Source organism: Desmodus rotundus, chromosome 6, assembly GCF_022682495.2.
Source record: "Desmodus rotundus isolate HL8 chromosome 6, HLdesRot8A.1, whole genome shotgun sequence".
In the NCBI taxonomy this organism is placed as follows: Eukaryota; Metazoa; Chordata; class Mammalia; order Chiroptera; family Phyllostomidae; genus Desmodus; species Desmodus rotundus.
In genome coordinates, this window is record NC_071392.1 from 99,916,014 (window position 1) to 99,941,478 (window position 25,465).

At 47.6% G+C, this 25,465-nt stretch overlaps 1 protein-coding gene and 1 non-coding gene across 7 annotated transcripts in view; one reads left to right on the forward strand and one right to left on the reverse strand.

Annotated features, from left to right (window-relative positions):
* The window catches only part of TSHZ2 (teashirt zinc finger homeobox 2), a 405,639-nt gene extending 394,975 nt beyond the window's left edge, over positions 1-10,664 (reverse strand). For all 6 annotated transcript variants that reach the window (XM_045194613.2, XM_071221733.1, XM_045194612.2 and 3 more), the window contains exon 1: positions 9,786-10,664. In XM_045194613.2, coding sequence (XP_045050548.2) covers positions 9,786-9,825 — 40 coding nt within the window. In that variant the 5' untranslated portion in view covers positions 9,826-10,664. The remainder of the gene's footprint in view (positions 1-9,785) is intronic.
* Positions 10,665-25,094: 14,430 nt separating this feature from the next.
* LOC112304312 (small nucleolar RNA SNORA40) lies at positions 25,095-25,220 on the forward strand. The gene has a single exon (XR_002974754.1). It is a non-coding gene; the product is annotated as a small nucleolar RNA SNORA40 (small nucleolar RNA).
* The last annotated feature ends 245 nt before the right edge of the window (positions 25,221-25,465 follow it).

Here is a 25,465-nt window from a genome sequence, read left to right on the forward strand (position 1 = left end):
CCTGGCCCTGACGCTGCCTGTCAGGTGGGGAGGGGTGTGAAGAGGGGATGCCAGGGCTCCAGAAAGTGAGCTTTGAAAAGAGTGGTCTCTTCCCTTGGATAGTCAATTCTAGAATAAGTGCAGCTCCAAACACTTTCCCTCAGTTCCACTCTGGCTCGGAAAACCATACGCTGGCACTTTGCAGTAACCACCTAATACAAAACACGAGGAGAGCAGTAAAAGAATGAACGAGAGAAAATATCAACAGGATAAACACAGATTTTTCTTTTAATGTATAGCTTTCTTCCTTTACAGTCACACCATCTGCAGTTCTGCGCACATCCTGTCTACCTTTGGACCGAGTCTCCCATCTCCTCCGCCCCCTGCCCGGCCAAGTCATCACCAGCTTTTGCCTGGGTAGGTGCTAGAGCCACCTACGTGGCCGACCTGCTTGGTTCCTGACAAACAAGATGGCAGCCAGAATGACCTTGTACAAATCTCAGTCAATACTGTCCTCTGCCTGCTTGTCCTCCAAGGCTCCCCAGTTCAGCTGGGACCTCAGCTCCTTACTCCAGTTCCTGCCCCTCTGTCCTCACCTGTCACCCTCCCCTCCTCAGCTCCGGACACCCTGGCCTCCTTGCTGCTCCTCCAGCCGTCCCCCCCACCCCCGCCACCCCAGCATGCCCCAGCCCTGCACTTTCAGATGTGCCTAAAACTGCCCCCCGCTGAGAACTGCCCCCGTCTCCCTACACCCTCCCTTTCCTCCCTTGCACACACCGTGCCCTGGCATGCTGTGACATAGGTATCTGCTTGCTTGTTGGTGACCCATCGGCCACATGACATGTAAGCTACGAGTGGGCAGGCACGCCATCTGTTCTGCTCACGGCTACAGTGCCAGCGCCTCCGACAGTACCTGCCGCACGGCAGAGCTTCGGTACCATTGGTAAGCACAGGTTCTAAGGCAGGCAGCAGAGACTCCCAGTGTTCCCTGAGATTCCAGTTCTCTTTGTCCGCCTTCACAGGCACCAGCCAGCCTCTCTTCTTCCCTCTCCCAGGCACTTGTCTGAAGGTGGCAATTAAAAAGTGAAGAAGGGATCCCAGGAAACAGCCTGTAGCCTTCTCCTATTAGCTTAACAGCCCCTAAGCTGTGCAGCCTTGGGCCTCAGGGGATGAGCAAGTTCGGGGTGGGGGAGGGGGAGAGGTGCCAAACTCAGGGAGGCTGGGAGCCCTGGAGGCTTCAGGAAGGAAGGCAGAGCACCTGCAGAGAGGAGAGGGCCAGGTTGACCTCTGGTCCCCGACCTCCAGGGTCAGCAATCCCAGGGAGCCCAGGGTCTGGGCTTCACAAGGAAGTCTACAAATTCAATCATCAGCGAGTCTAAGATGAAGAAACATTGTTTACTGCAAAAAGGTGAATCACTGCTTCAGCTGAAGGCAGAGGATGTCACGATGAGGGAAATACAAGTTCATGACTAAAATCGGAGGCTTTGTCAGTAATGTTCCCTAAACTGATCGATATTCAAAGTGCAGCTGTGATCACGATCGGTACGGAGGTCTGCCAAAAACTGTTAGACGTGCCAGAGAGATCCTTGTGCTCGAAAGTAATTAATTAGTATACAAAGTAATACAGTAATTAAAGTATTTATTCATTCATTTATTTACAGCCTCATTTATTCATTCATCAGGAAATATTTATTTAGTGCCTAATAGGTACCAAGGACTAATTCAGGTGCCTAGATTTCTCCTGGAATTCCTACAGAGAAAATATAAACAAACAGACAAAAAAAGAGGGAAACAGAATAAAGCCGTTTCTTTTGTTAAACGAAAAGATGCAGTGTAAGCGCCAGGGACAGCACCATGGGGTTTCATCGACACCCCATTATCTCACGGTCACACTACCCTGTGAGTGACGGGAGCGGTCACGTCCTCATTTGACAGATGGGGACACCCAAGTGTGGCAAGGTGGAGGAACTCCCCCGAGGTAGGGAGGGGATGCGCCTGGACCTCAGATTCGCTTAGCTCTGCACATTTGCCCTTCCTCAGCCCCACTGGCGCCATCCCCCCAGTCAGCACTGGTCATTCTTCCATAAAGGCTGGGCATGCATTCTGATTGATTGATTGATTGATTTCAGAGAGAGAGAAATCGATTTGTTGTTCCACTTATTTATGCATTCATTGGTTGCTTCTTGTATGTGCCTTGACCTGGGATCGAACCCACAACCCTGGCATATCCAGGCGATGCTCTAACCAACTGAGCTACAGGCCAGGGCCTAAGCATGTATTCCTATCTCCTGGTGACACCTCTACCACTCCTACCCTACTCACCATCACTGAGGGGCCGGGTAAGTTAATTGGCTGGGCCAACACACCCAAGTACACACCACCTCTGAAACACAACAAGTGCCCACATTCTGCTAGTAACCCAATGAGATCACATGGCTTCCCCCTTGAACCCCTCCCGTGGTGTCCTGGCACAATTAGACTCAGATCTCAAAGACCAAGTGTGATCTGCCACTGTCCACCTCTCCTACCCCATTCCCTTTTAGTTCAAGGTTTTACTTCGAGATGATTGCACATTCACACAGTTTTAAGAAATAAGTCAGAGACATCCCATGCCCTCCCCAACCCGCTTCCCCTACCTGGGCCGAGATCTACAGTACCAGGAAGAAATTAACGTTGATGCAATCCACCCAGATTTCGCCAGGTTTACACGTGTGTGTGCACACCCACACGTGTAAAATGGTATCTATGAAATGGTATCTATGAAATGGTATCGCCTGTGTGGGCTTGTGGATCTGCCACCAGAGGAAAGATGCAGAACAGTCAGTTCCAGCACCGCTGACGTCCCTCCTCCTGGCCCTGCATAACCATGCCCACCTTCCTCCCCGGCCCCTGCCTCTGCCCTGCCCTGCCCTCACTCAGAGGCTCGGCTGGCAGAGTCCCTAACCTCTGGCAACGTTTGGCAATCTGTTCTAATTCTCTATAGTTTTGTCATTTCAAAATGTTACATAAAAGGAATCATATCATATCCTATGTGATACCTTTCGGAACTGACTTTTAAAAATCAGCATAATCCCCTTGAGATGCATCCAGGTTGCTGCATATATCAATAGTTCCCCCCCCCCCTTTTTTTAATATTTATTGCTGAGTAGCATTTCAACACAGATAAAAAGGTAGCTCTCAGTTAGAAGAGCAAAATCCAAGACAAATGCTTTCAAATACGATTCAGGTATTTTTTCCCCATGTAATTCCTCTAAGCTAATTATCTCTCAAACTTCTGCATTGTGCGCTTTCCTGTTGTTAAGTTTAGCTAAATAATACTGATGTATTAATAACAGGATTGTCTAGCCGTGCCTCCTGAATTTTAATTTCTAAAATTTTAAACAGTTTCAGGCATAACAGAATAGCTGACGATGCCCAGAGGACATGGTTTTTTTCGGAGGGGGAATGCAGAAAAATTGAAAGCTGCCACCATTGGCAATTCCGCATGGCTATTTTAATGACTTTCAAATCCCTCCGAATTATTTAATCATTTCACCCATGGAGTTGGCTTTGAAAACAAATATATCAGCAATTCCCACTTGCATCTCAAATTCCTTTTCTGTGTGTCTGCCTCTGTACACGGTGTGTTCAGAAAGGACCCAGGTCTGATGCCCTCATGAGGGCTTCCCTGACAAAATGAGCCACAGGACCACGGCCACACAGCGGGAGATGCTCGTTAGTGTCCGAGTTGGAGGGGAAACCACGTGCCCGCAGAGGCGCTTGCCTGGGAGTCGCAGGCACAGTGCGGAAGTGAGTATTGGGGCTATGAAGCCTCTAATTTTTATTACCACTTCCGCAAGGCCCAGAATGGCTTTAGACTCACTTTAAATGCTATTCCTATGCTTTTTTTTTTTTTAAATGAAGAAAGTTCCTAAACCAAATGACTGAAAGATCAGTAGTGGGGCGGGGGGGAGGAGGAGAAGAAAGGAAAACAGAGGGTCAACAGAACTGTCTTCAGATTCTTGAAGGGCTTAGTGTAAGGGAGCAGAGCCTTGCTCCTTTTTGTTTTAGAGGACAGGGATAGCCAGTACGTGGAAATTGTAAATCCAGGGAAAACAGTGTTGTTTGATAAAGGCCTGTAAATAAGCAGTGTTGTCCTTGCTGCCATACCCAGGTAAGAGCCTCAGCGAGCTTATTTCCTACGTGGTTAGAATAACTAAGCTCCTTCCCAAGCGAGGAGCTGCTTGCCAAAGGTCACCCTAAGGAGCAGGAGAATTTCTAACTTTAAATGGAACTTACAAAACTTAAAATAATAAAAAAAATGCAAACTGTTGCAAATTACTGAAAAATGGAGGTGAAACCCTCTTCTAGGACAAGCAGGCGGCAGGAAGGAAGTGGGGGAGATCTCCCTGAACAGACGACAGAAAGACATTCTGTAGCTATCACAATATTAGAAAATGAAAATACATTTCTCCCAAAGAAATAAAAATATAACGGCATTCTTAACTCGCGAAGCAATGAAATTATTTGTGTGCCAAGCTTCTTTTAATACCACTGTGATTTTTTTTCTTTATAAAAGTCGCTCAATTTGATTGTAATTAAAGAGGTAATGAAAAGCACTGCTTCAGGGAAGCGACGCAAGACATTCTCTAACTGTTAGTTTAATGTATTTCCAACTGACTCTGCATCAAACGAAAATGATACTCTGTGTATGCCTGGTCTTAATATAGAATTTGTGAGGCAATTCTGTGCTTTTGAAAGGGCACTTGGGGGGATACAGGCATTGCCTTTGAAATAGTGGCTGAGTCTTCCCAGACCACGACATACCTAAATAAAATTGATAGTGCAGATGCAGTGATGGGAAGGAAGCTGCACTCTGGGTATTTAACTCGGGCCATGGCAGCTAATTACAGGCCCAGCACCAACGTGAACAGGGCCTGGGTTTTCTTCCTGGCTGATTTTCCTAAGCTCAGCCACAGTGATAGGCAGAAGCGCATCCTACCAATGGCCTTAAATAACGCCAGGCTCAGTGCCCCTTTAAAACCTGCTCAACTGCGAGTACAATCCCCACACCACTGGGAAGGGAAACAGACCATCCCAGGTAATATCCAGTTGGAGAAATTCCTTCAAATGCATGAGAAGTCAGCAGGGAGGAAATGAAGGCATAACCCTCTGTGGGAGAGTGTGACAAAAGGCAAGATGCTTTGAGGGACAGATCTGCCGAAGATGCCTAGGAGGTATTTGTTGGGTGTGAAAGTTTCTGAATGGTAGCAGGAGAATCGTGATGGCTGGTAGGAAAATAAACGCATAGCATGTCTGAGGAATGCTTCTACCCCCCTCAAAAGTAGGCTCCTAGGTCCAACCCCCCAAGCCTCAAGGAGAGTTTCACCGTGGAGAAGTTCCTGAGAGCCCCCCCCACCCCCTTACCTACCTTCCTTCCACTCAAACTCCCTGTCACTTGCAATCTGCTGATTAGGGTTAATGTATTGCGTCCTGATATGGCAGATTAAAAATGAAATCAATAAATGCCTAAAACAAATGGGCTTTTGAAATGTCCCATTCAATCCGAGTCTTTAAGGGTGAAGTGAGAGGTGGAAGAAGGAAATCAAGGGGGGACTGGGGAGAAGACCACTTAAGTAATCAATTTCCATCCAAAACACTGGGAGGAGGGTGCGTGTTTAAGGTATCCATCCTTCATTTTTCTCAGGGATCTGCCTTAAATAACCAGAAGAGCCGGAACAGTTGATGCTGTTCTGAGCCCCTGTGGGGGTGTGTGTTTATTATTTCCATTCATCTGCTAAAAATCATACTGTTTGGGTAAGTGAAGGGGTCTAGAGCATGTGGTATTTAAATCTCCAAGATAGGAACTTGTCTTTCTGAAGTTCTGTTTAAACAAAGTGAGAGGTCCAGGGTCCCTTCTATACCCCACCCCGATTTCTGTTCTCTTGAACCTTACCCCACTTGCCCATAAATTAAAGGTAGACTTCACCCTGTGCTGCCCGTCCCCTCCCTACCCGCAGACCTCCCTGGTTAATGCGGTCACTGCTACTACGAGGTCCACAGGCAGACGGCTCTGGCCATCTCTATGCTCCATCCACCGCAGTACTCAGAACTGTCCCTGCTGAATATGCTTCCCATGTAAATAACCTGTGCTATTAAGGTGCAAATTGCAACTTTTAAGTAATGATTGCTAATAGTCTACTGTTTACTGCCACACAAGGACATTCATGCAAACAAAATCTGCATTATTCAATCTCCATATTAAATAAACAAAATAAATTGAGGGAGCTGTTCTTTCCTGCAAGACTTTTCTGCGATCTGGGTTGTCAGGTAGCTTTTGAGAGTCAGCGAGAAGGAAACATTTCATCTCTTTGGGTGGGCAGGAGCAGGCTCCTACCATCTGCACACACGTTAGATATTCACGTGGAGATGATCCCAGAAGATTCTGCATTGAATCGCAATTGGCTGGCATTATATAAAAACGATAGTTCGGGATGGCGAAATAAAATATGTATTACATGTGTGTGTACAGAGGCCGCGATAGATGGTGGAACACAGAAGATGTAGTGCGTACACCTACAATTTAACATTTTTAACTACTCTGCATCCTGTGAAACACAAACAAATCAAAATCTGTTCTGGTTTTACCTTCCTGCCATTTTCTCTATCATCCCTAAAATGGATAGGGGGAAAGATGCTGGTACAGAATTCTGCAATATTTTCACAAGCCCCTGGGGTACCGTAGACTGCTTTCTAAACTTTTTTTTTTTCTTGCCCGAAGTAATAGTATGGTAGAATAGCATAGTGTTAGAAAGCCAGGAAGAATGGCATTTGGGAGGGAAATGTTCTGACTTAGCTGTTTCCTTAAAGAGAACTGCCTACCTCACGTTTCTTCTCTTCAAGGGGGGGAGAAATGTAGCAAATAGGGACTAAAATTCCCCATCACTTGTAATATCATCTCGTTCATTATATCTGGATAACTGCTTTATCAGAAAGTTCTCTAATTGATTCCTTGAAATGTGGAACTTAAAACTAATAATGCAAAGGAATCAAATTGCCTCGAACAGTTCTTGGGAAAGATGGTCTCAGCTCTGATTCACTCCCAGGCTTTTTCTATCTTACATTATTCATTAATCAAGCCAGAAACAAGCTTTCAGCGTCAGGCCATGGGAGTAATTACTTACAGTTGCGCGTTGTGTTTAATTTTAAGCCGTGGCAGAAGTTAGGAAGGCCACACACTCCTAGAACCCACCTTTGGCATTTCCCTGGATGTTAACTGGCTAAAGAATCCCAAAGTAGCTAACTTTCCTCGGGAACAACCACCTCGGCTAAGCAGAGCACAGCATCGATGACTTGAGAGGAGAGAACCATCACATGCAAAAATACCCGCTTTATTAATACGTGAGCAAATAAATACCCTAAGAGGGGCCTCATTGTGTACGGAATGAATTATTCCCTTTCAGCCTGACAACGGTTTCCACTGCTTCAGTGAAAATATTAAGAGCCATGAAAACAAACATACAAACACACGAGGAATACAATAGGCTAGAAAACTGAAACTAGAGTCACAACTTTCTAACGCAGACACGCACACTCCAGTAACCAGACGAGCCAGCACCAAGAGCTTCACGAAAAGGGTCTGATTTAAATACTGCGATACGGCCTTCTGTTGCGTTCACCTGGATCCTCACTGATCAGGAGACCACGGGAATCAAAGTAGTGCAATCCTGAGCAAGGCACTTTTTGTAATGAGCTTACCCAAGGAGACATGTCCAGTCATTCTGGTAATTTAAATTACTGCCTAGTTGTTGATGGCCTTTACCGGAACAACAAGGGGGAAAAAAAAAAAGAGTAATTTTCAGGGCAGTATCACTTCTTGCTGGACTGGTGCCCAGGGTTCTCTTTTGGGACAACAATGAGGACGTTATCTCTAATAATCTAGCTGCACTCATACTCCTGTTGCCAGAACTAGACAGAGCAGGCTTACTCTTCCTGAGTCTAGAAGGCCAGGGTGCACCCCAAAGCTGTCAGATTGCAAAGCAATCTAAGTTTTTAAAAAATAACTGGGTTACATGTAGAAAGACACAGGGGATAGGAGGGAGAAATTGTTTTCAAAAGAGGTAGAGCTGTAAAGAGAACACCTCACTGACTGAGCAAGTCCTGAGTATGCATGGTACTGAAAATATTTTAATTATTTTGCTCTAAAGGAAACAATTGGAAAATACACGAATCAAAGCTTTATAAATGATAGTTCCGCCTGCGATTTCAAGCAATGTACACGCGGTTTACGGAAGCAATGCTGTGCTCAGAAGGGAAGATAATTGTGGGTATTTCAAAGCACATGCGCTGCCATTCGGGCTGGAATCGGGCCACGATGGAGGCTGAGCTTGGTGGTCCAGCCTGTTCAGGCACAGACACCCACTTTGCCCAGATTTGTAACTAACTTTGGATTTGTGCTGAGGGTGGCTCTGCAAAGTTTATGAAACTGCTCCACAGAACTTCTCCCTCACGCTTTGCGCAAGTTGACACAGAAGGGAACGTGGTGGTCGGTCTGCCCAAGCCCAGCCTTAACGGGGGCTGCCTGAAGCAGGAGGGCAGAGACAGAGAGGGGGAAGAGAAACAACTCAAGCTTTTTGCTAAAGCCCTGATTCAACGAAAGGACACAAAGAAATAAAAACGCCCACATTAAAAGCCAAACAAGATAATAATTGTGCACGTCTGGCTCTGAATCCAGAGGGCCAGGCTTGCGTCACTGGCACTCCGAGTTACCATGGTGAGTGATTTATTGATATATATCAAGAATGAATAGATCAAAGGCAGCGAGATGACAGGTGATCAATCAAATGTCAAATCAAAACTAGCAATCAAGTGGAAAGCTGATTTTTCAGTGGGTGGGTCTGGCAGGAGAAAAATGAACTTTCATATTGCACTTCCGAGAAACAAAACCCCGGCATACTATTAAAAAAGCAATTAAGCAACCCAAAAGGAAAAAAAAAATCCCTTAGAAGGTCTATTGTACTGATCCATTAACCTGTTCCTCTCTTTTTTGGGGGGGGGCGGTGGTGGTAAGCGAGGATTCAGATGGGATAGTTTTTAGCATATAAATCAATTTACAAAGTTTGCAACTCTCTCTGGGCAAAGAAAAACCAGAGCTGTTTCCATGTTCTGTGGGGCGTTCCCCCTCCCCTCTTTTTTTTTTTTTTTTAAGAGAAAGGAGAGTGTTGATTAGATTTCCAAATGTGGATCCTTTTAGCAAACGTATTCAAAGGTTCATGCCTTTCCTGAAGTGGTTTTTTCCACCTTGGTGATCAAAGCTAAAGTCCCATAGCTCACCCCAAAGCCAGCCTGCAGCCTGGGCTTGGGCACGGCTCACACTTCAGCGCCCCAAACCCCAGCGAGAGGAAACACTGTCACTCCAGGCCAGAAGCCACTGGCACTGACCACACGGAGGGATGAGGAGGTGAAAGGACTGTCTCCCTACTCCACACCCCAAATCCTCAACCCAACTTTGGCCCAAGAAGCAAGAAACAGACCGGTAGAAAGTTAGGGGTGGGGTAGAGGGTAGAGAAAAAAAAAGTTTAAGGAGGGAAGGCTTGGTGGGATAGCTACCCCCACCCAACCAGAGCCTGAAAAGGGGAGGATTTGGGAGATCAGAGAAGGCGCGAGAGGAAGGGGTTCTCATCAGGGCAGAGAGGGACAACTGGAACGACTCCCCGGAAAGCTTGGGGGGTGGCATCCTGGGGCACCCGGGGCAAGGAGGGCAGGAGAGGGGCTCAGTGCACAGACCAGCCGGAGGGGCAGCCCCGAAACGGAGCCGGTTCTCTTACCTGCCGCCCGCTTGGGTGCCTGCTGTTTCCTCCTTGGCATCGCTCAACTTCGCTCCAGTCCCACTTCTGGCGCCCCAGCCCCGAGCCGCGCGCGGGGGCCCGCGGTCTCGCTCGCCTGTCTGGGTCTCCTTCGCCTCCTGCCCGGTGGCTCCTAGGGCGTCTCTCGGCCTCTGTCCCCCTGACGATCCCCCCTGCAACTGCTCCACCACGGGCCAGAGACCCCCCTCTCTGGATGGCAGGGGTGGCTGGTGCCGGCTGGTTTGAAGTAGAGGTTGGCTGTGCCTTGTTTGTTTTGAAAATTTCCTCTCTTTCTCTTTTTGTTTTTGCTTTTTTTGGAATTTGTTTGTTTGTTTGTTTGCTTTTTGGTGACTGTTGAGACACTTGATTTCTTTATTAAACATCCAAGACCGGATTCGGATGGAAGGGACGAGGGGCGCACACGCGCCGCACGCACACGCGCGCGCGTAGAGATAAGGGGAAAAAAAAGGCAATCCTGGGAAGGTAGTGGTTTCTTCTTCTTTTTCTTCTTCCTCCTTCTGCTCTTTCCCTCCTCCTCTTCCTCCTCCTGGCCGATCTCTATGGCGGATGCGTGCTGGGGGGAGAGAGAGAGATCACTCACTGTAGGTTTGTGGCTGCTGTCAGATCCCCGTCTGTGAGTGATATGCGAGAGGACAGGAGAGGGTTTGGGAAAGACAGAAAATCTGGAATTCACTCACTCACACACTCACACACACAGACACACACACACAGACACACACTCACACACGCACGCACTCTCGCTTCCTCTCACACACACTCACACCCCCCACATATGCACACACACACTCACACACACACAAGACAGGGCGAGGCGATGCCAGCAAACATCGATCCCGCTGAACAAACTGAACATTAACAAACTCCTCCTCCTCTCCCCGCGACCTGATGACAGGGAGAAATTTACTCCCCAGCCGCAGAGCGCCAGGCAGAGGGAGTCTATTAAAGGGACAGTGTCCCGCCAGGGAGAGGGGCTGGGGGTGGGGACCGGGCGTGCCACCCCCGCTCCTGCTTCTTCCTGTGCCCTCTTCCTCCGGGTGAGGACGTGCCCCCCGGCGCAGGGACCCCCCTGGGGGAGGCGGTGAGAAGGGAGGGGATGTGGGAGAAAAGGGGGCAGGGTGATGGCTAAACTCAGGGCTGGGAAGGGAGCTGCAGGGGGCCAGGCTAGCTGACCAGCAGGGCCCATGAACAATATCAGGGGGGTGAGAACTTAGATTTGCTTTGAACAGGGAAGGGAGAGGGCACTTCGTCCAGTGATGACCTCCATCTGCTGAGTCTCCCAAGCAGACCCCAGGGATGTCCTCCCCACCCCTTGAAGTTTAATAGCGCCCCTGTGCCTCCCTCTTCTCATCCATCAGTGGATGGCCACAGAAACAAAAATCTCCCATCGGCCTTCTTGAGAGTTTCATCACACATATTTCTCTTTGTTTAAATGGCATTTATTGAGCACCTACTATATGCCTGTTCTGGAGACACAGCAGCAATAGAGACAGGGAAGACCTGTTCCTCTTAGTGTTTGCGTTTTAAAGGGGGAGCAGACTAGTCCTCCCCAGCATCCAGTCATTGCTTAAATGTCACTTTTTCCTGGAGGCCCACCTTGCTTAAAATTTCACACACCCCCACTCCCCACACCATCTCTCCATTTTCCCCATTTTGTTCACCGTTACACCCCAAATGACGGCAAAGAACGAGGCACAGACCGAGGGCCCAACAAGACAGTGGTTGAAGGAATGGAAAGCAGACAAACAAGATAACTTCAGAGCGATAAGCTCCTTGAAGATGTTGAAATCAGCTTCCGTGATGGTGCCTGGGGGAGGAGGTGGCTCTGGACTCACTGCAGGAGGGGTCACTCAAGGTGACACAGGCTGGAGCCAGCACATGGTTAGGGAGCCCTGCTACGGGCCAGGCGCTTCCCAGGTGCTGGGGACAGGTCTGAAGGGAGACCCTGCCCTCAAGAAACTCTCGCTCCAGCAGGACAGGCTAATGATTAAAGGGGCAAGTGCTGTGGGCTGGGGCAGGAGGTGTAGTTAGGAGGGGTAATTCACCTGGACCTGGAGGAAGGGAAGCTGGTTACCAGGCAGGGCTTCCAGGGGAGAGCCAACTCAAAACTGAGTCCTAAATATGGAGGTGTTAACCAAAAGGGGGCGCTAACAGTGATGCCGCATTCACTAGTTTAGGAGGCAGCCTCAGCCGGGTTTCTGCTTCCTGCACAGAAATTCCGAGAGGCCCTTGTTAAGATGCACCTTCCTAGGCTTTACCCTAGAAAAGGTGTTTTACCTCTGGCACTATTGACATTTCGGGCCCTATTTTTGGGTTGTGGAGGCTGTTCTGTGCAATGTAGGATATTTAGCTGCGTGCCTGGCCTCTACGCACTAGATGTCCGACCCTTTCACCCCAGAGTGTCAACCAAAATTGTCTCCAGACATGGCCCAATGTCCCCGTGGGGCAAAACTGCCCTGAGATGTGAAGTACTGCCTATGCCTTCCGCATCAGAACCTTCTGGGTGAGGCTGGGCACCTGCTGTTTGAATGAGCAGTCCCCACCCTCATGAGTGGGTCTCCTGCTCACCCCGGTTTGAGGACTTCTACCGAAAAAGCCTTTGTTCTTTTAGAATCAGACACACCCAACACTGTAACTATAATAAAGCCAACTCAGGCTCAGATTTTAATGATTTAGGAGTTCAAGGGGTGACAGTGCTACCGTGGTCATTTTATGGGGTTTCACCTGTGCCCGCCCCTCACCACCCATCCCTGCCATTCCCACCGTGTGCCCACCAGACTTGAGGCCTGACCAGTGTGATCCGGGACACCTACCTACAGACCACCCACCTGCCAGTTGTCCTCACTCCAGGGAATTGCCAAGGGTGACTAGTTCCACAAATATTGTTCTGAACCATTCTCTGGGGCTACAGGAAAGGTAACTTTTCCATTTTACTACTCAGCCACCATAAGTTATTGTCACTGTTTGCGAAGTGCTGTTTAATCATTTTAAACATCCCCACATGGGAAGCAAGTACTCATTTCTCTTTCTCACCTACGCAGCACAGATGAACTTACCTACCTTAAATCACCCAAATGGGTGCCGCCCAAGCCCAACCCCACCCAATCCCAGCCTAGTCCTTAAGCAGTTGTGGAGGGAAAACACTACTTCATAGATGACAATGTCCGCAAAAGGGTATTAACCCCAATTCTAATTACCCAATCGAACTTGACAGAGCGCTGTGCTAGGGACCATAGCTTATCGAGTAAAACCCGAAGAACCAGAGTTCTAGGATCTGGAGGTACAGACTTCAGAAGACTGAGACCGCAGTCAAGCTCTCGGTGAGCCCTCCCTCTGCTAGGGAAGCCCGGAGCCTGTTAATTTGGTGTTTGCATTCCATTCAATCACTTAGCAAGCATCTACTATAATAGTTAGGTGCCAGGCATTGCCTCAAGCACAGGAGATGCTGAAACACATACAAGGGGATCCTTGCTTTCAAAAGGCTTCTGTTAAAATGATACCCAAAAGACTTGAGAACTAGGAAAGAGGGAATTTGGGAGCTGGACCCGGTCTTGGGCAGAATCAGGATGGAAATCGGCAGTAATCGTTGAGTCTGGGCTGCAGAATCTCCTCTAGGCTCTCTCTGGGATTCTTCTCCAAATTTATACCTTTAATCTCTTCTCTTTCTCAATAGCTGGTTCTATAGTGGGGTGGGGGACTTACACTTCTGCTCAACCTATCCTTCCGCTGGCCACTGACACATTCTTGGACCCACACTTCTGGAGTGTTCTTTCATGAATTTGAATAATTTTTCTACTGCTACAATGGCAGAATACTTAGCTTGGTTATCAACAGAGAAGATTTTGGCTACTCCAGTGGGATGCATGACACGCCAGCTCCCAGATATTGTTCAGCAGTGTAGATATGACATTGAAAGACACTGAACCACAGAGCGAAAAGGTTATCGCCTTTCAATCTGAGAAAGTCTCGGTTTGGTGCAAGTGCGTCTGTTACGCCTAACAATTGCTCACTCTTTACCTTTCAACCAGGAAAGCACGGCTCTCAGGCTTAGAAGCTGGGGAGGGACAAGAAGAGTACCTGGCTAGGCTTTTAAAAAATGGTTTGTTTTTATTAAATTTAAGGTTAACTCTACCTTAGCAAAAGCGACAGCAAGCCCAAGTTTGATATAGTTTAAAGGTTTCAAAAATAAATACAGCTCAGGGATAATAGAGAATAAATAATGTTTCAGGAAGGATGTGGCGATGTCCAAGAGTGAGAAAGGAGATACTGACAGGCATGGACAGAATTTGCAAAATATGTTGCTCAACCATGGGCTCCAGCACTTTTGGAAACATCTCCCAAGAGCTGGTGGTTTGGAGTAATGCTGTGGTTGGGTCTTCAGGGAACTTAGCACCCTAGAATCCAACACGCAAACCCTGGGATGTGTAAAGGCTTGAACGGATTGGAATGACTCAGCTGGATCTCCCAGGGCACGCATTCCCAGACTGGCTCTACCTCGGAATCGCCTGGCGGTATTTTTGTTGTTGTTGTTGTTCTTTATTTTTTTAAGATAAAGAGGCATAGGCCCCACCCACCCCAGAATTACTAAATTAGATTCCAAGGTGGGGCCAGAAAAATCAGAAATTTTAAATGTTCCCAGGTGATTCTGATAAGGTGCCAGGCACGCGAGCCTTCCTTGTGCAAAAGCTGAGTTTTGTAACAAGTGAATCGAGTTAGGACTTCTTGCACGCAAGGAACAGCCAGCAGATTCACTCAGAAGTGTGGTTGAGAAGCCTCTGGATGCCCCATTAAAGCACATACCTACCCTATTGATTTTGGGGGGCGGGTAAGGGGGGGTTAGTTTGCCTATCTTACCACCGGACTCCAACCCAGTGCAATTAAAACAAATATTTGCCTAGTGTCTACTACATTTGCCTTGTATTAACCACTGGCCTGATCCTTGGGTAGTGCGGCAGCCTGTGACATTCCAGAGCTGGAGGGAAAGTGGCTCAGTGACCGGAATGCCTTCTGTAGAACAGAGGTTTCAGGGCTCCTGCCTTTTCCCTCCAGCCCGATTCCTCCTCCCAGATCTATTTGCCCTCCTCACTCTCAACTCAGCTGCCATCTCCTTTCGCCTCTGCTATCTGCCCCCACGCTTCCTCTCAGTTTTCATGGCAGTGACGACCATCTCTAAGTATCTTTTTCGTGTATTTGCCTTTTTATTATCCATCTCTCTTCATTAAAACGGAACTTCTGTTTACCTCTATGCTCCCAAGTCCGGCGCAGTCCGCAAGCCCTGGAATAACGGTGTTGTGTTCGGCGTTTTGTTCAAGGTTGTCTCGTTTCTGATGTAAACGAGAAAAAAAGTAAATGGGTTGCGGCTAGGGTCACGGTCGGGGTGGCGTGTGCATGTTCTCCCCATGTCTGCGTGGGTTTTCTCTGGGTTCCCCGGTTTCTTCTCACATCCCACAGATGTGCCCGGGGAGAGCGGCACGTCTAGGTGGCGCCCGGGGCCTGAGTGTTGCAGATGGACGTGGTTGCGTCTGCGCCTGCGCCTGTGGTGGAGCCCGACTGGTCCACGTGGGTCCTCCCAGCACCTCCGCTGCTGCCGGAAGAGGCTCCCACCACCCGGAACTGGAATCCCCAGGGTTGGGAAATAATAAGCTTACTTGTTCTTATTAATCATTTAAAAAAATTTAATGTAGAGCTCACTTAAAAAAATTTTGGGTTTTTATTTAGAAGTTTCGTGATGCGTCTGTGACCAGAAATAGGTCCTAGGAACTTAACCCTTGTTTTGATCACCTGGCCTATGGGAAAATTGGTTTTGTTGTACAACAATTCGCTTCAAGTTGCAGCTTCTAAGAACCTATGGACAATTTATGGGATGATTGAATACCAAGCAGGGCCTACTGGCAAAAAAGGGTGTACTTTCAAAATATCTTGGCCCTGATTGGGTAGCTCAGTTGGTTAGAGCATCATCCTGATATACCCAGGTTGCTGGTTCAATCCCCAGTCAGGGGACATACAAGAATCCACCAATGAATGCATCAATGAGTGGGACAACAAATCAATGTTTCTCCCTCCCTTGCTCTCTCTCTCCTTTCCTCTCTCTCCCTAAAATCAATCAATAAAATTTTTAAATATGTATCTTAAGTCCACCCTAGGTAGGGCTTCATTAGACAAAGAACATTTCAGCTTGTGTGACTCTTTTCCACTAATGCTGTTCCCCTATCCCCCCTTTCTCTCTTCTCTTTCTCTTGTCTATTGCCTCCTTCAAATCTTCCCTTAAATACTGCTTCTTTCAGGAAGTCTTTCTGGGTGGATCCCCTGTGATTCAAACTTCTCTAGTTAGTATCTTCTCAAAACAAAGAGACTCATTGTAGAGTATGATTCCAAACACATGAATGTGTGAGCAGGCAGAAGGAATCTATTCTTGGATAACAGGTGTTAGTCACCTCTGGACCTGTGCATGGGAGGCTACTGAGGGCCTGGCATTGTTCTTACCTGGGCTCCTGCTGACTCCAGAGTGCTCCATCTGTGAAAGTGGATTCAGCTACATGCTCATGATTTGGGTGTTTCTATACATGTACAGAATGCTTTAGTTTAAAAAAGCAGTGATTTAAAAAAATCCCAATGCCCAGGTCTTACCCAGATTCATTACACCCAGCCTGGGGGCGGGGCATTGCCATCAATATTTTTTAAAGACCCCAGATGATTCCAATATGTGGCCAAGTTTGAGAGCCAGTGTACCAAACAGTTTTGTCATTGAGAATATAATTCATTGCCTCCCTCTTATGCCATTGAGCTCATGCAGGATATTCCCCTTCCCAGGCACTATTTTGTGAAAACTTGAATCTCTGGTTTTTTCTCCCCTCTCACAATACCTGGTGCAAGCATCATGTTGGTGAGAGGAACCAGACAAGAGAAAGTCCCAGATTGATTGTGGAGACTAACAGGAAGAAAATAAGGCGGGTGTTGGGATACAGAGTAGGAGATGAAGGCTGGGCTGATTTTAGTGGGGGGAGGTCATGAGAAGCCTTTCTGGTAACATTTAAATTGAGATCTGGAAGACATGAAGCAGCCAACCAGCAGCCAAGGCCTGAAATGGCAAGATTTCAGTGGTTCTGGAACATACAGGACACAGCTGTCAACCCCAGGGGTACAGTGCCAGCCAGGGAGAAGGGAGCAGAGACCCAGGAGAGGAGGTTGGGGCTAGATCACAGATGACATCATTGGCTATAATACCAAGTTTAAATTTTATTCTTTCCACCGCTGATGCATGCTAATTTATTTCTTTACATCTTGAAAAACACCTTGCCCATGTGAGTGGGTTTGCTCAATCAACACAGAAGAGAGTAAGTCTTATTCTACCTGGTGGGAATTTGCTCACTGAAAACAGGTAAGGTGAATGACAATAAAGTTTGGGGACATGTGGGCCTGGGCAAGCTTGCTTCGAAGAATAAATGCTCCGAAAGTTGTTGGGCTCTCTTTTTTAAAAAACTATTTTGATTTGGCTAGGTGTAGAATTTTGCCACAGCAATTAAGCGTTATGTATATTTTACAAGGGATGATTGCTGAGTGGTCAGGCTGAGGGTGTGGGAGCTGCTCGATTTAACATATATCACATTTCTCCCTTGGACTTGATTCCTTGCAGTTAGTGCCAGTGTTTTGCTACTGCTGAAGAATCCAGACCAAGTCGCTAGCCCAGTAATCCATTGCTCAACTTCATTAACCACAGGAAGACATTAAGTGAATGTAAGGACTGGAACAGCCTGGAAACCATGAGACGAGCAGCCTTTAAGTTCTGGGCTCCGGTATATTTTATGCCACCTTGACTGTGCGTCAAGCTCGCCTTCCTGGACTCATTAGAACTGTGAGCCCAAAGGTGCCCCTCAACTTTCAGAAGCAAATAGAGAATGATATAATTCGCTCTGAGAACACCTTTCTGTCTTATCCAGAGCATGTCTTATCTATTATGATTAGGCATTAAGCATCCTATTGTCCTGAAAATTTCATGAGATTCTACCCCTGCTTGCTAGAATTATGTCAAAGTGACTTGTCCTGGATGCTGTTCTCACCCATCAATACAACTTGTCTTTTCTCCTTAACTGTTGCTGAGAAGGCCAACACGGCGAAGGAACCCACAGGCTGAAAATGGTCCGACTGTCCGGGACTTGCCAACCCTCTTTTGTATGTTTTGCTTTTGGTGTCCCAAGATAAAGATCTGAGAGCAAGGAGTCCGTTTGGGACACAGTCCTACGTGACCCCAGTAGAGGAGTAAGAAAGTGAGTAAGAGAAGGGGAGGCAGCCAATACCAGGTGTGCTATTTAGCAGGTCATTGCTGCGGGGAACGCTGGGACTCAGTGGAGATTATGCACTTCTGAGATAGTCCCTTAGTGGGGAGAGAGCGGGGTGTTTATCCACTGCCTCCTGCCAGGCATGAGATGAGGGCCACTCCCTGCAGGCCAAGAGCCAGGGTGCTGGCAGTTGAATTGGGGTGTGAAGAGCAGGCAGGGCTCCAGGAAAAGTGTACTACATTGACACCCCCAGAAAGAGCTTCACAGGGGCAAGGACCAAGACTGGTGTTCAGTGCACTGTGTCCACGTCTTAGCATAGTGCCGGGCACACGGCTGACCTCCATACCCATTACTGAATGTACCAGGGTATGCAGAAGCTCCACACCATGCCTCTTCTCGATGTTCTCTCCATTTTAGTCTGTTTGTAATCATGGATTTAGCATTTGCTTACAAGACTTACTCATTCGCTGATTTTGTCAGCCTCCTCTGTCCCCACAAGTATGCCCACTTGAGTTTAGGGGTCTCTCTCCTGTTTCTTGCCTCTCACATCTCTGGTAGGGGTATAGAACCCAGTGGTCAGTATTATCATAGCTCGAGCTTTTAAACAAAAGGAAAGACATGTGCTATGATATTGATGAGTGTGTCTGTAGGCATAATGTGGGTGCAGGACGTTTGATATTAACATTGTCCCAGAAATCCTGGGTCATCAGTTCACTGTGTGCAGACCAGGGAGGCACCAGGGAACGGGAGGCATAGGTTTGGAATCAGACAGACCTGAATTTAAAAGGTGCTTTCATGACTCACTAAGACTGTGACATTGGGCAAGTTGTTTGGCCTCTCTGGGCCTCCGCTTCCCCATCTTTTAAATGGGGAGAGTGACATCACCAATTCCACGGGTAGCACAGAGAGGATTGTATGAGCTCATGCAAAATAATACAACACCTGACACATAGGAAGCACCCCCTCATTTTCAGCTTTTCCACTACTTTATAAGCCTTTGTTGATTGCGGTTGACAGAGTGCTTTCAGCTATATCTGATCATACCAAGGGATAAAGCGGACATCAGCTCTGCCCCCTACCTTTGCAAGGGCGCCAGTTTACAGAGGCTGATCGAGAAACTCACGCAGGGGTCACAACGGTAGCAGAGCACAAATCCGAGCCAATGGTGACAGCGAGCTCCTCTTCTCTCCATAGGGGCACCCTCTTTCCCCACTAATGTTCATTAAGCACCTGCTCCCTGCCAAGCCCTGGGCCGGGTGCTGGGAAGGAGCAGCAGGGAATAAAGCACATGCCTGGCTCTTAGAGAACTTAAAAATCTAGGAAAGACAGGGAAATTATCCTAATGATGACAATAGCAGCTAATATTGGTGAAGCACTTGCCAAACACTTATCAACGAAAGCAATCTGATGAGGCAAAGTGTTTTTGTTGTGTGTGCCCATTTTTCATATTAGGAAACCGAGGCACAGAGGAGTTAGGAAAGTTACGCAAGGTGATGGAGACAGCATATGGGGAAGCCCAGATTCAGACCCTCCAGGTGGGGCTGCAGCTCCTACACCCAGCTGCAGCGCCTCACTCTGTCTCAGCAACGCCTGTGGCCACTGTGACTTGTCTTCTACATCACAAACTGTCTACTTATAGCTTTGCTTTCCCTGTTCATGCTCTGCAGCTTGGCGCGTTAGCTCCTACAGAGTTAACACGGATTGCTGGGCCTCCTCGCGAGAGATCCCAGTTCAGTAGGTCTGGGGTGAGGGTCCCAGACTGTATTTCTAACAAACTCCTAGGAGACACTGATGTGGCCAGTCCACAGACCATGCTTTGTGTTGCTCGGGTCCCAACACAGGTGATATTTCCTCCCAGGGGACACTTGACCATGTGTCAGGAGACATTGTGGATTGTCGCAGCTCAGGGGGTGCCACTGGCACCTAGTGGGTAGGGGCCAGGGATGCTGTTGAACATCCAGCACGCAGAAAAGACCCCTTCAAACAAGAAGACCCAGCCCCCAAAGTCAGGAGGGTGGAGGTTGAGCACTGGCCTTATGAACTATGAACTTGACCACAGAGGAAGCGCCTGGGGACCTTGTCTCAGACACGGATTCTGATCAAGTAGGTCTAAAGTGGTGCCTGAGATGCTGCATTCCCAACAAGCTTGAACAGATGCTGCTGCTGCTGCTCCTGACCTGGAGAGCACACTCTGAGCAGCAAAAGCTGGACTTGACCTTGGACAGACACAGGGCTAGAATCAAGACCTGGGACACAGGGAACTCCTTCGCCATAAAAGCCCCAGAGCAGCCTGAATGAGTTCAGAACAACAGTAACTCTGAGTGTAAATAATCCTCTTTCACCGCCCCTGTGGCCTGTCACACCCCTTCGAGAAGCCCACTGAGGCGGAGGGGCTCCGAGGACGACGGGAATCTTCCTTTCTGTTCTGGAATCAGCGAGGGGCCGGGCGAGGAGGACAGAGCTCGGGCGGATCCGCCTCGCTTCAGCCCCGAAGATCAAGTCGCGCCTATTGTTGCCTGAATCGTGGCTTCTTTCCAAGAGCTGCTCGTTGACAACGGGGCTTGCGTCTGCCTGACTTGCAGGTCTGCAAACGCGAGATGAAAAAGGGGCCGTTTTTAAAATGGTTGCTCTCCGGGGAGAGGGCTCTGGGAGAAAATGCACTCTGCGTCCAGCCCTCCAGAGATGGCACCCCAGCCCCTGTGATAAATGGCAGCATTAACAAGGTTTGGTTGAGAGGGGACCTACAGATTTATGACTTCCTGTCTCCGCCGGCAGATGTCATTATGGCTGACAGAACAGAAGGCCTTTCAAGAGCTGACTGGGGTGGAGCTAAAAAGAGGGAAAAAATAAAAAATAAAATAAAAGGCAGAAGCCCAGACTAGCGTTTGCTCAGTGGTGCTGTTGTGGATACTGTCATTTTGGGGATGTTTTACACTGAACTGAACCTCTTGTCCTACCTCTGAGGTCCAGCTTCGGAGATTTAGGCAGAAACTCTCAAAACGGACAAACATATTAGCTTCACTCAAGTAAGGAAACCTGCAGGGTTTTCCTCCTTGCCTTTTGCAGCCTTAGAAGTTCTCCAGGACAAAGTGAACACCGAACATGTATTTTACCCTGGAACATCGTTTTGATGGGTGTTTAAATACAGGGTCTGGCACAAATAACGCCCCATTTTTATTACAAAATCACAAGCATGGGATTCTGTAACATAACAATACCACTCTCAAGCACACCCTATGACATTTTAGGTGAAATGTTTAAGTTAAAACTATAAATTATTACACCCATATTATTACCCACCACACCCAGTAGGCATTACTTCTGCCAGACTGTGTATATTGATTTTATACATTCAGCAGCTTATTCTGAAATTCCTTGGAGATATGTACATATTTGTATATATTTGTATATGTTTATATTTATACATATATAAAGTTGCCCATTTATAAATTTTGTAGGGTGTCATTGGTATTTTATGTGCCAGCATTTTTTGCTGCATTGAGAAATGATATGAACTTGGCATTCATCACTGGGCCCCAACCCATATTAATAAGTACAACTGCTAACACATACTTAACGCTAATTACAGGTCACATTTCCACATTTCCTCTTTCTAATCCTCGCCTGAAGATTTACCTTTTGCAGGTAAAGGAAGCAGGTTTGTTGGGTTTTTTTCCTCTTACCTAATGAAAACTTCCATGTGTTCTTTGGGCTCAGGACATAAGTGCCCCAAACTGCGACTCAGAAGGAATGACTGGTGGCCGTTGCTGGGATGTCTTTAGTCCTGCCATCAGCAAATCATCCCCCATCGTGGTCCCGTGGCCAATGGGCCTTGGCAAAATTAAGAATCCTGGAGGTCTTCATGGAGGGCAGCGACAGGGTTTCCTCTGCCCCTGGTGTCTTAAAAAACAAAGCTAATTTCAAGCAAAAATTTGATCGCATGCCTTCTTCTATAATTAATCAATAGCTCTGATATTATGCACATGTTGTAGTGACTGTCTGATTTCTCTACAGCACATAGGAATGAAAACTGCCACCCCCAAGTCGCTTTGGCAAACCACTCTGAAGTGGCGGTTTGGTGACGTGTTTAACTAATCGGGCTTTGGAGGTTCCGTCTCTGAATTCTTTTCCTGGTTCTTCCCCTCACTACCTGTATTATTCTGAGAGGCAAGTTCCTTAAGCTGTTTTCTCACCTGTAAAAGGTGAATAATAATAGCACCATTCACTTAGCATTTTTTAAAAATAAGGATCGAATGCAATGTTCATGGAGTGATTAGCCAAGTACCTGGCACAGAGCTCAATAAATTAGCTATTGTTATAATGATTAATGTTAAAATATCTTCCCTCTTTACAGTTATTTCACAGGTAGACATGTAGAGACATAGACTGATTCATTGGCCACCCAGAAAAGAAATCCAATAAGAATACTAACATTAATTGTAGCTGTCATATATTGAGTGCATACCGCGTGCCAGACACTGTGCTAAATGCTTTCCATGCAAAATCTTTTGAATTTAAATCTGTACTATAACTTTAAGAGGCCAGGTAGTCTACCTCCCAGTTTACATATAAGGAAACACAGAGTGGGTAGTTTAAGCCAGTGGTTCTCGAACTGTCATCAGAATCATGTGTGTGGCTTGTTAAAACACAGATGGCTGAGTCCCTGCCCCAGAGCCTCTGACTCAGTAGGTCTTGGGTGGGGACCCGGGATTTTCCTTGTAATAAGTCCCGTGGTGACGTTGGTGCTGATCTGGGGACCACATCGGAGAATCAATGGTCTTACTAGTAAGTAAGTAAAAGAGTGAGCTTTCGAATTCCAAAATTTGAATACAATTTTTAAAACGTACTGCTCACACGCACCCACATTACTTCAAATGTCCTCTCATCACAGGTGAGAGTTAATGGGTGGTGGTTGAATTCATGGAGCACGGTGGTTTGGAAAGCTACTTGTGCAAATTCAGTGTCCTGTCCCACGATGTTCTTCACAGCACAAAGCCGTTCCTGACTCCCTGGATGGTCGGGATTTCAGGGACATTTTCAGGAGGAGCACCGAGCACTTGTGTCATCCCCACGGTGGAGACAGACCCTCAGCAGTCCTGCTGGGGTGTAGGCAAGCGCAAGGGCTGTGACCACCCAGCTGGAGGATTCATTAGGATTCTAAGGTGGAGCCCCGCCGAGCAGACCACACCTGGGCCCCATCTGTGCCTTGTCCCCTTGGTCTCTGATGCAGCCCATCTGGACATCTGAGGGCCCTGGAGATGTCTTCATTGAATGCCTAAGATCCGGGCTTCTCCACTGCCCCGGTGAGACTCTTGCAGCCAGTCAGCCCAAGGGACCTCTGGTGCAAGCCCCGGTCTGGGATAAGACGAGCACGTGCTGTGTGATAGGGTGGCTCGCACTGCAGAGCGTGGGAATGGAGGAGACAGGCCTGGTGAATGTGGGTATGGAGGCAGAGGACGCAGAGACAGAGCCAAGAGAAAGCCCAGGTCCCTCAGTGGGCAAAGCAATACAGCAAAGAGTCATTGATGCCTTCTCATTCCGTTGCACATGAAAACAACTGGAATTCAAATGTGCAGGCAAGATTCTCATCAAGAAATGTGAACACTCGAGGACCGGAAGAAAATAGATGAACTGAAGGAGATAAGCAGGGCCACTGAGAGAGGCAGAAGCGGGTTGGTGGGAGATTGGGAATGTCTGTTGCCATCACGTGGGATGAAGGAGTAGAGTCCACAGCAAGCCTGGTATCAGGAACCTGGGGTTTCAGTGCTCTCTGCAGATGGTGAGCCTCCTGGCCTTCGAGGACTGTTCCTCTTCTGACATAGGGAGGTGACATTTATTCATACATTTACTCACTCATTCAACAAACATGTGCTGAGCACATACAGTGAAAGAGGCACTGTTAGGGACCCTGGAGCTCATTCTCTAATGAGCAGAGCAAGACAAAATCAAAAATAAATGATAACCTAGTAGAATAGGACGCAAAGGGTGGCATGGGGAAAAATGAAGAAGGAAAGCGGATATGTGTTGCCAGGTGCTGTGGTTGAAATATGATCTGTTTCCATTCCCAACAATAAGTACCTGTTGGTTGCAAGGACAGAAAACTAAGTCAAACTGGCCTAAGGACAAAGGAAAAGCTTCGGCTGCGCATAACTCAGAAGTCCAGGAGTTGCTAGTTGTTTTTCCTCCCAGCATTCCCTCCATTCATCCTTTTGGGCATAACCCAGACTTCCAGTCAAGGCTCTCACGCTTCCCTATTTAATCTGTATAATTCCCAGTAGACAGATCTCTCCCTCTCCCAGAAGCACCAGAGAGAAAGCCAATCAGCACGTTCCACTGCTTCCTGCTCAGGGTGTTTGGTCGTTGGGTCCACGGAGGGTCCAGTGAAGCTGAATCTCAAAACTCGTGCCTGAGGTCTTTTATTTACTGACCCAGGCGGGGAGAATTATAACTAGAAGCCATCTCAGAAGCAGGAGGAGAACTGACTCAGAAGGAAGTGCATGCAGGTGAGGGATGGAAAAATACCAGACAATCCCAAACCTAGGTTCTTGATAGCGTGGCCCATCCACTGGATAAACACACTGTTGAGTGAAGTTTCCTTGCTTTTAGACTAAAGAGTTAAAAGAGTAAAAAAAAAAAAACCAATCCCCTTTATGGCTCAGAACCATTGGAGTTGGGTTTTTCTATCATTTTAAATAGAAAGCATCATTGAGATAAAGCATTTGGTTCAGGAACAGCAACATCCAGCTGCTTATCGATGGCCTCACAGGTCTGGCTTCACACCTGCCCAGTTTTCCCCTCCGTGGGCTTCCCTCTCAGCCTGGCTCTCCCATGCTGCGCACCAGCAACCTCAGCTCTGCGTTCTTTTCCCTGGGAGTGCCTGTGAACTAGGAACGCTCTCCCTGGGACTGAAGCCCTCTCTCTGAGCAGGGCTGCTACCGGCCTCGCTACAATCGCGCTGTGGGAGAGTTCCTTCTTCAAAGAGAAACGAGAGTTGGTTAGCACTTATGTTTGTTTTTGTTTAATCTGTGAGCAGAGGCCACATTCAAGTGTAAAAACTAAATTTTTTTCTGCAACCCAGAACCCATTGTTCGGTATGATTTTTGATACATCTAAGAATAACGTGATAAAAAGCAATTAAGGGTGGGGAATGGATGTTGGACAATGAGAGACCCTAGGAATTCACTGTAATATCTAACTTTCTATTTCTGTGCCCCTCTTTCCCCATCTGTAAAATGAAGAGGGCGGGATGACGTAGGAAACCATTCTCCGCTCATGTCCCTTCTGTGCTCCTGAAGAGGTGATGTGAGGATGTGACACCTGGAGCTGGGGTAACCAACTATAATCAGGGAGTGACATACACGAAGAGCC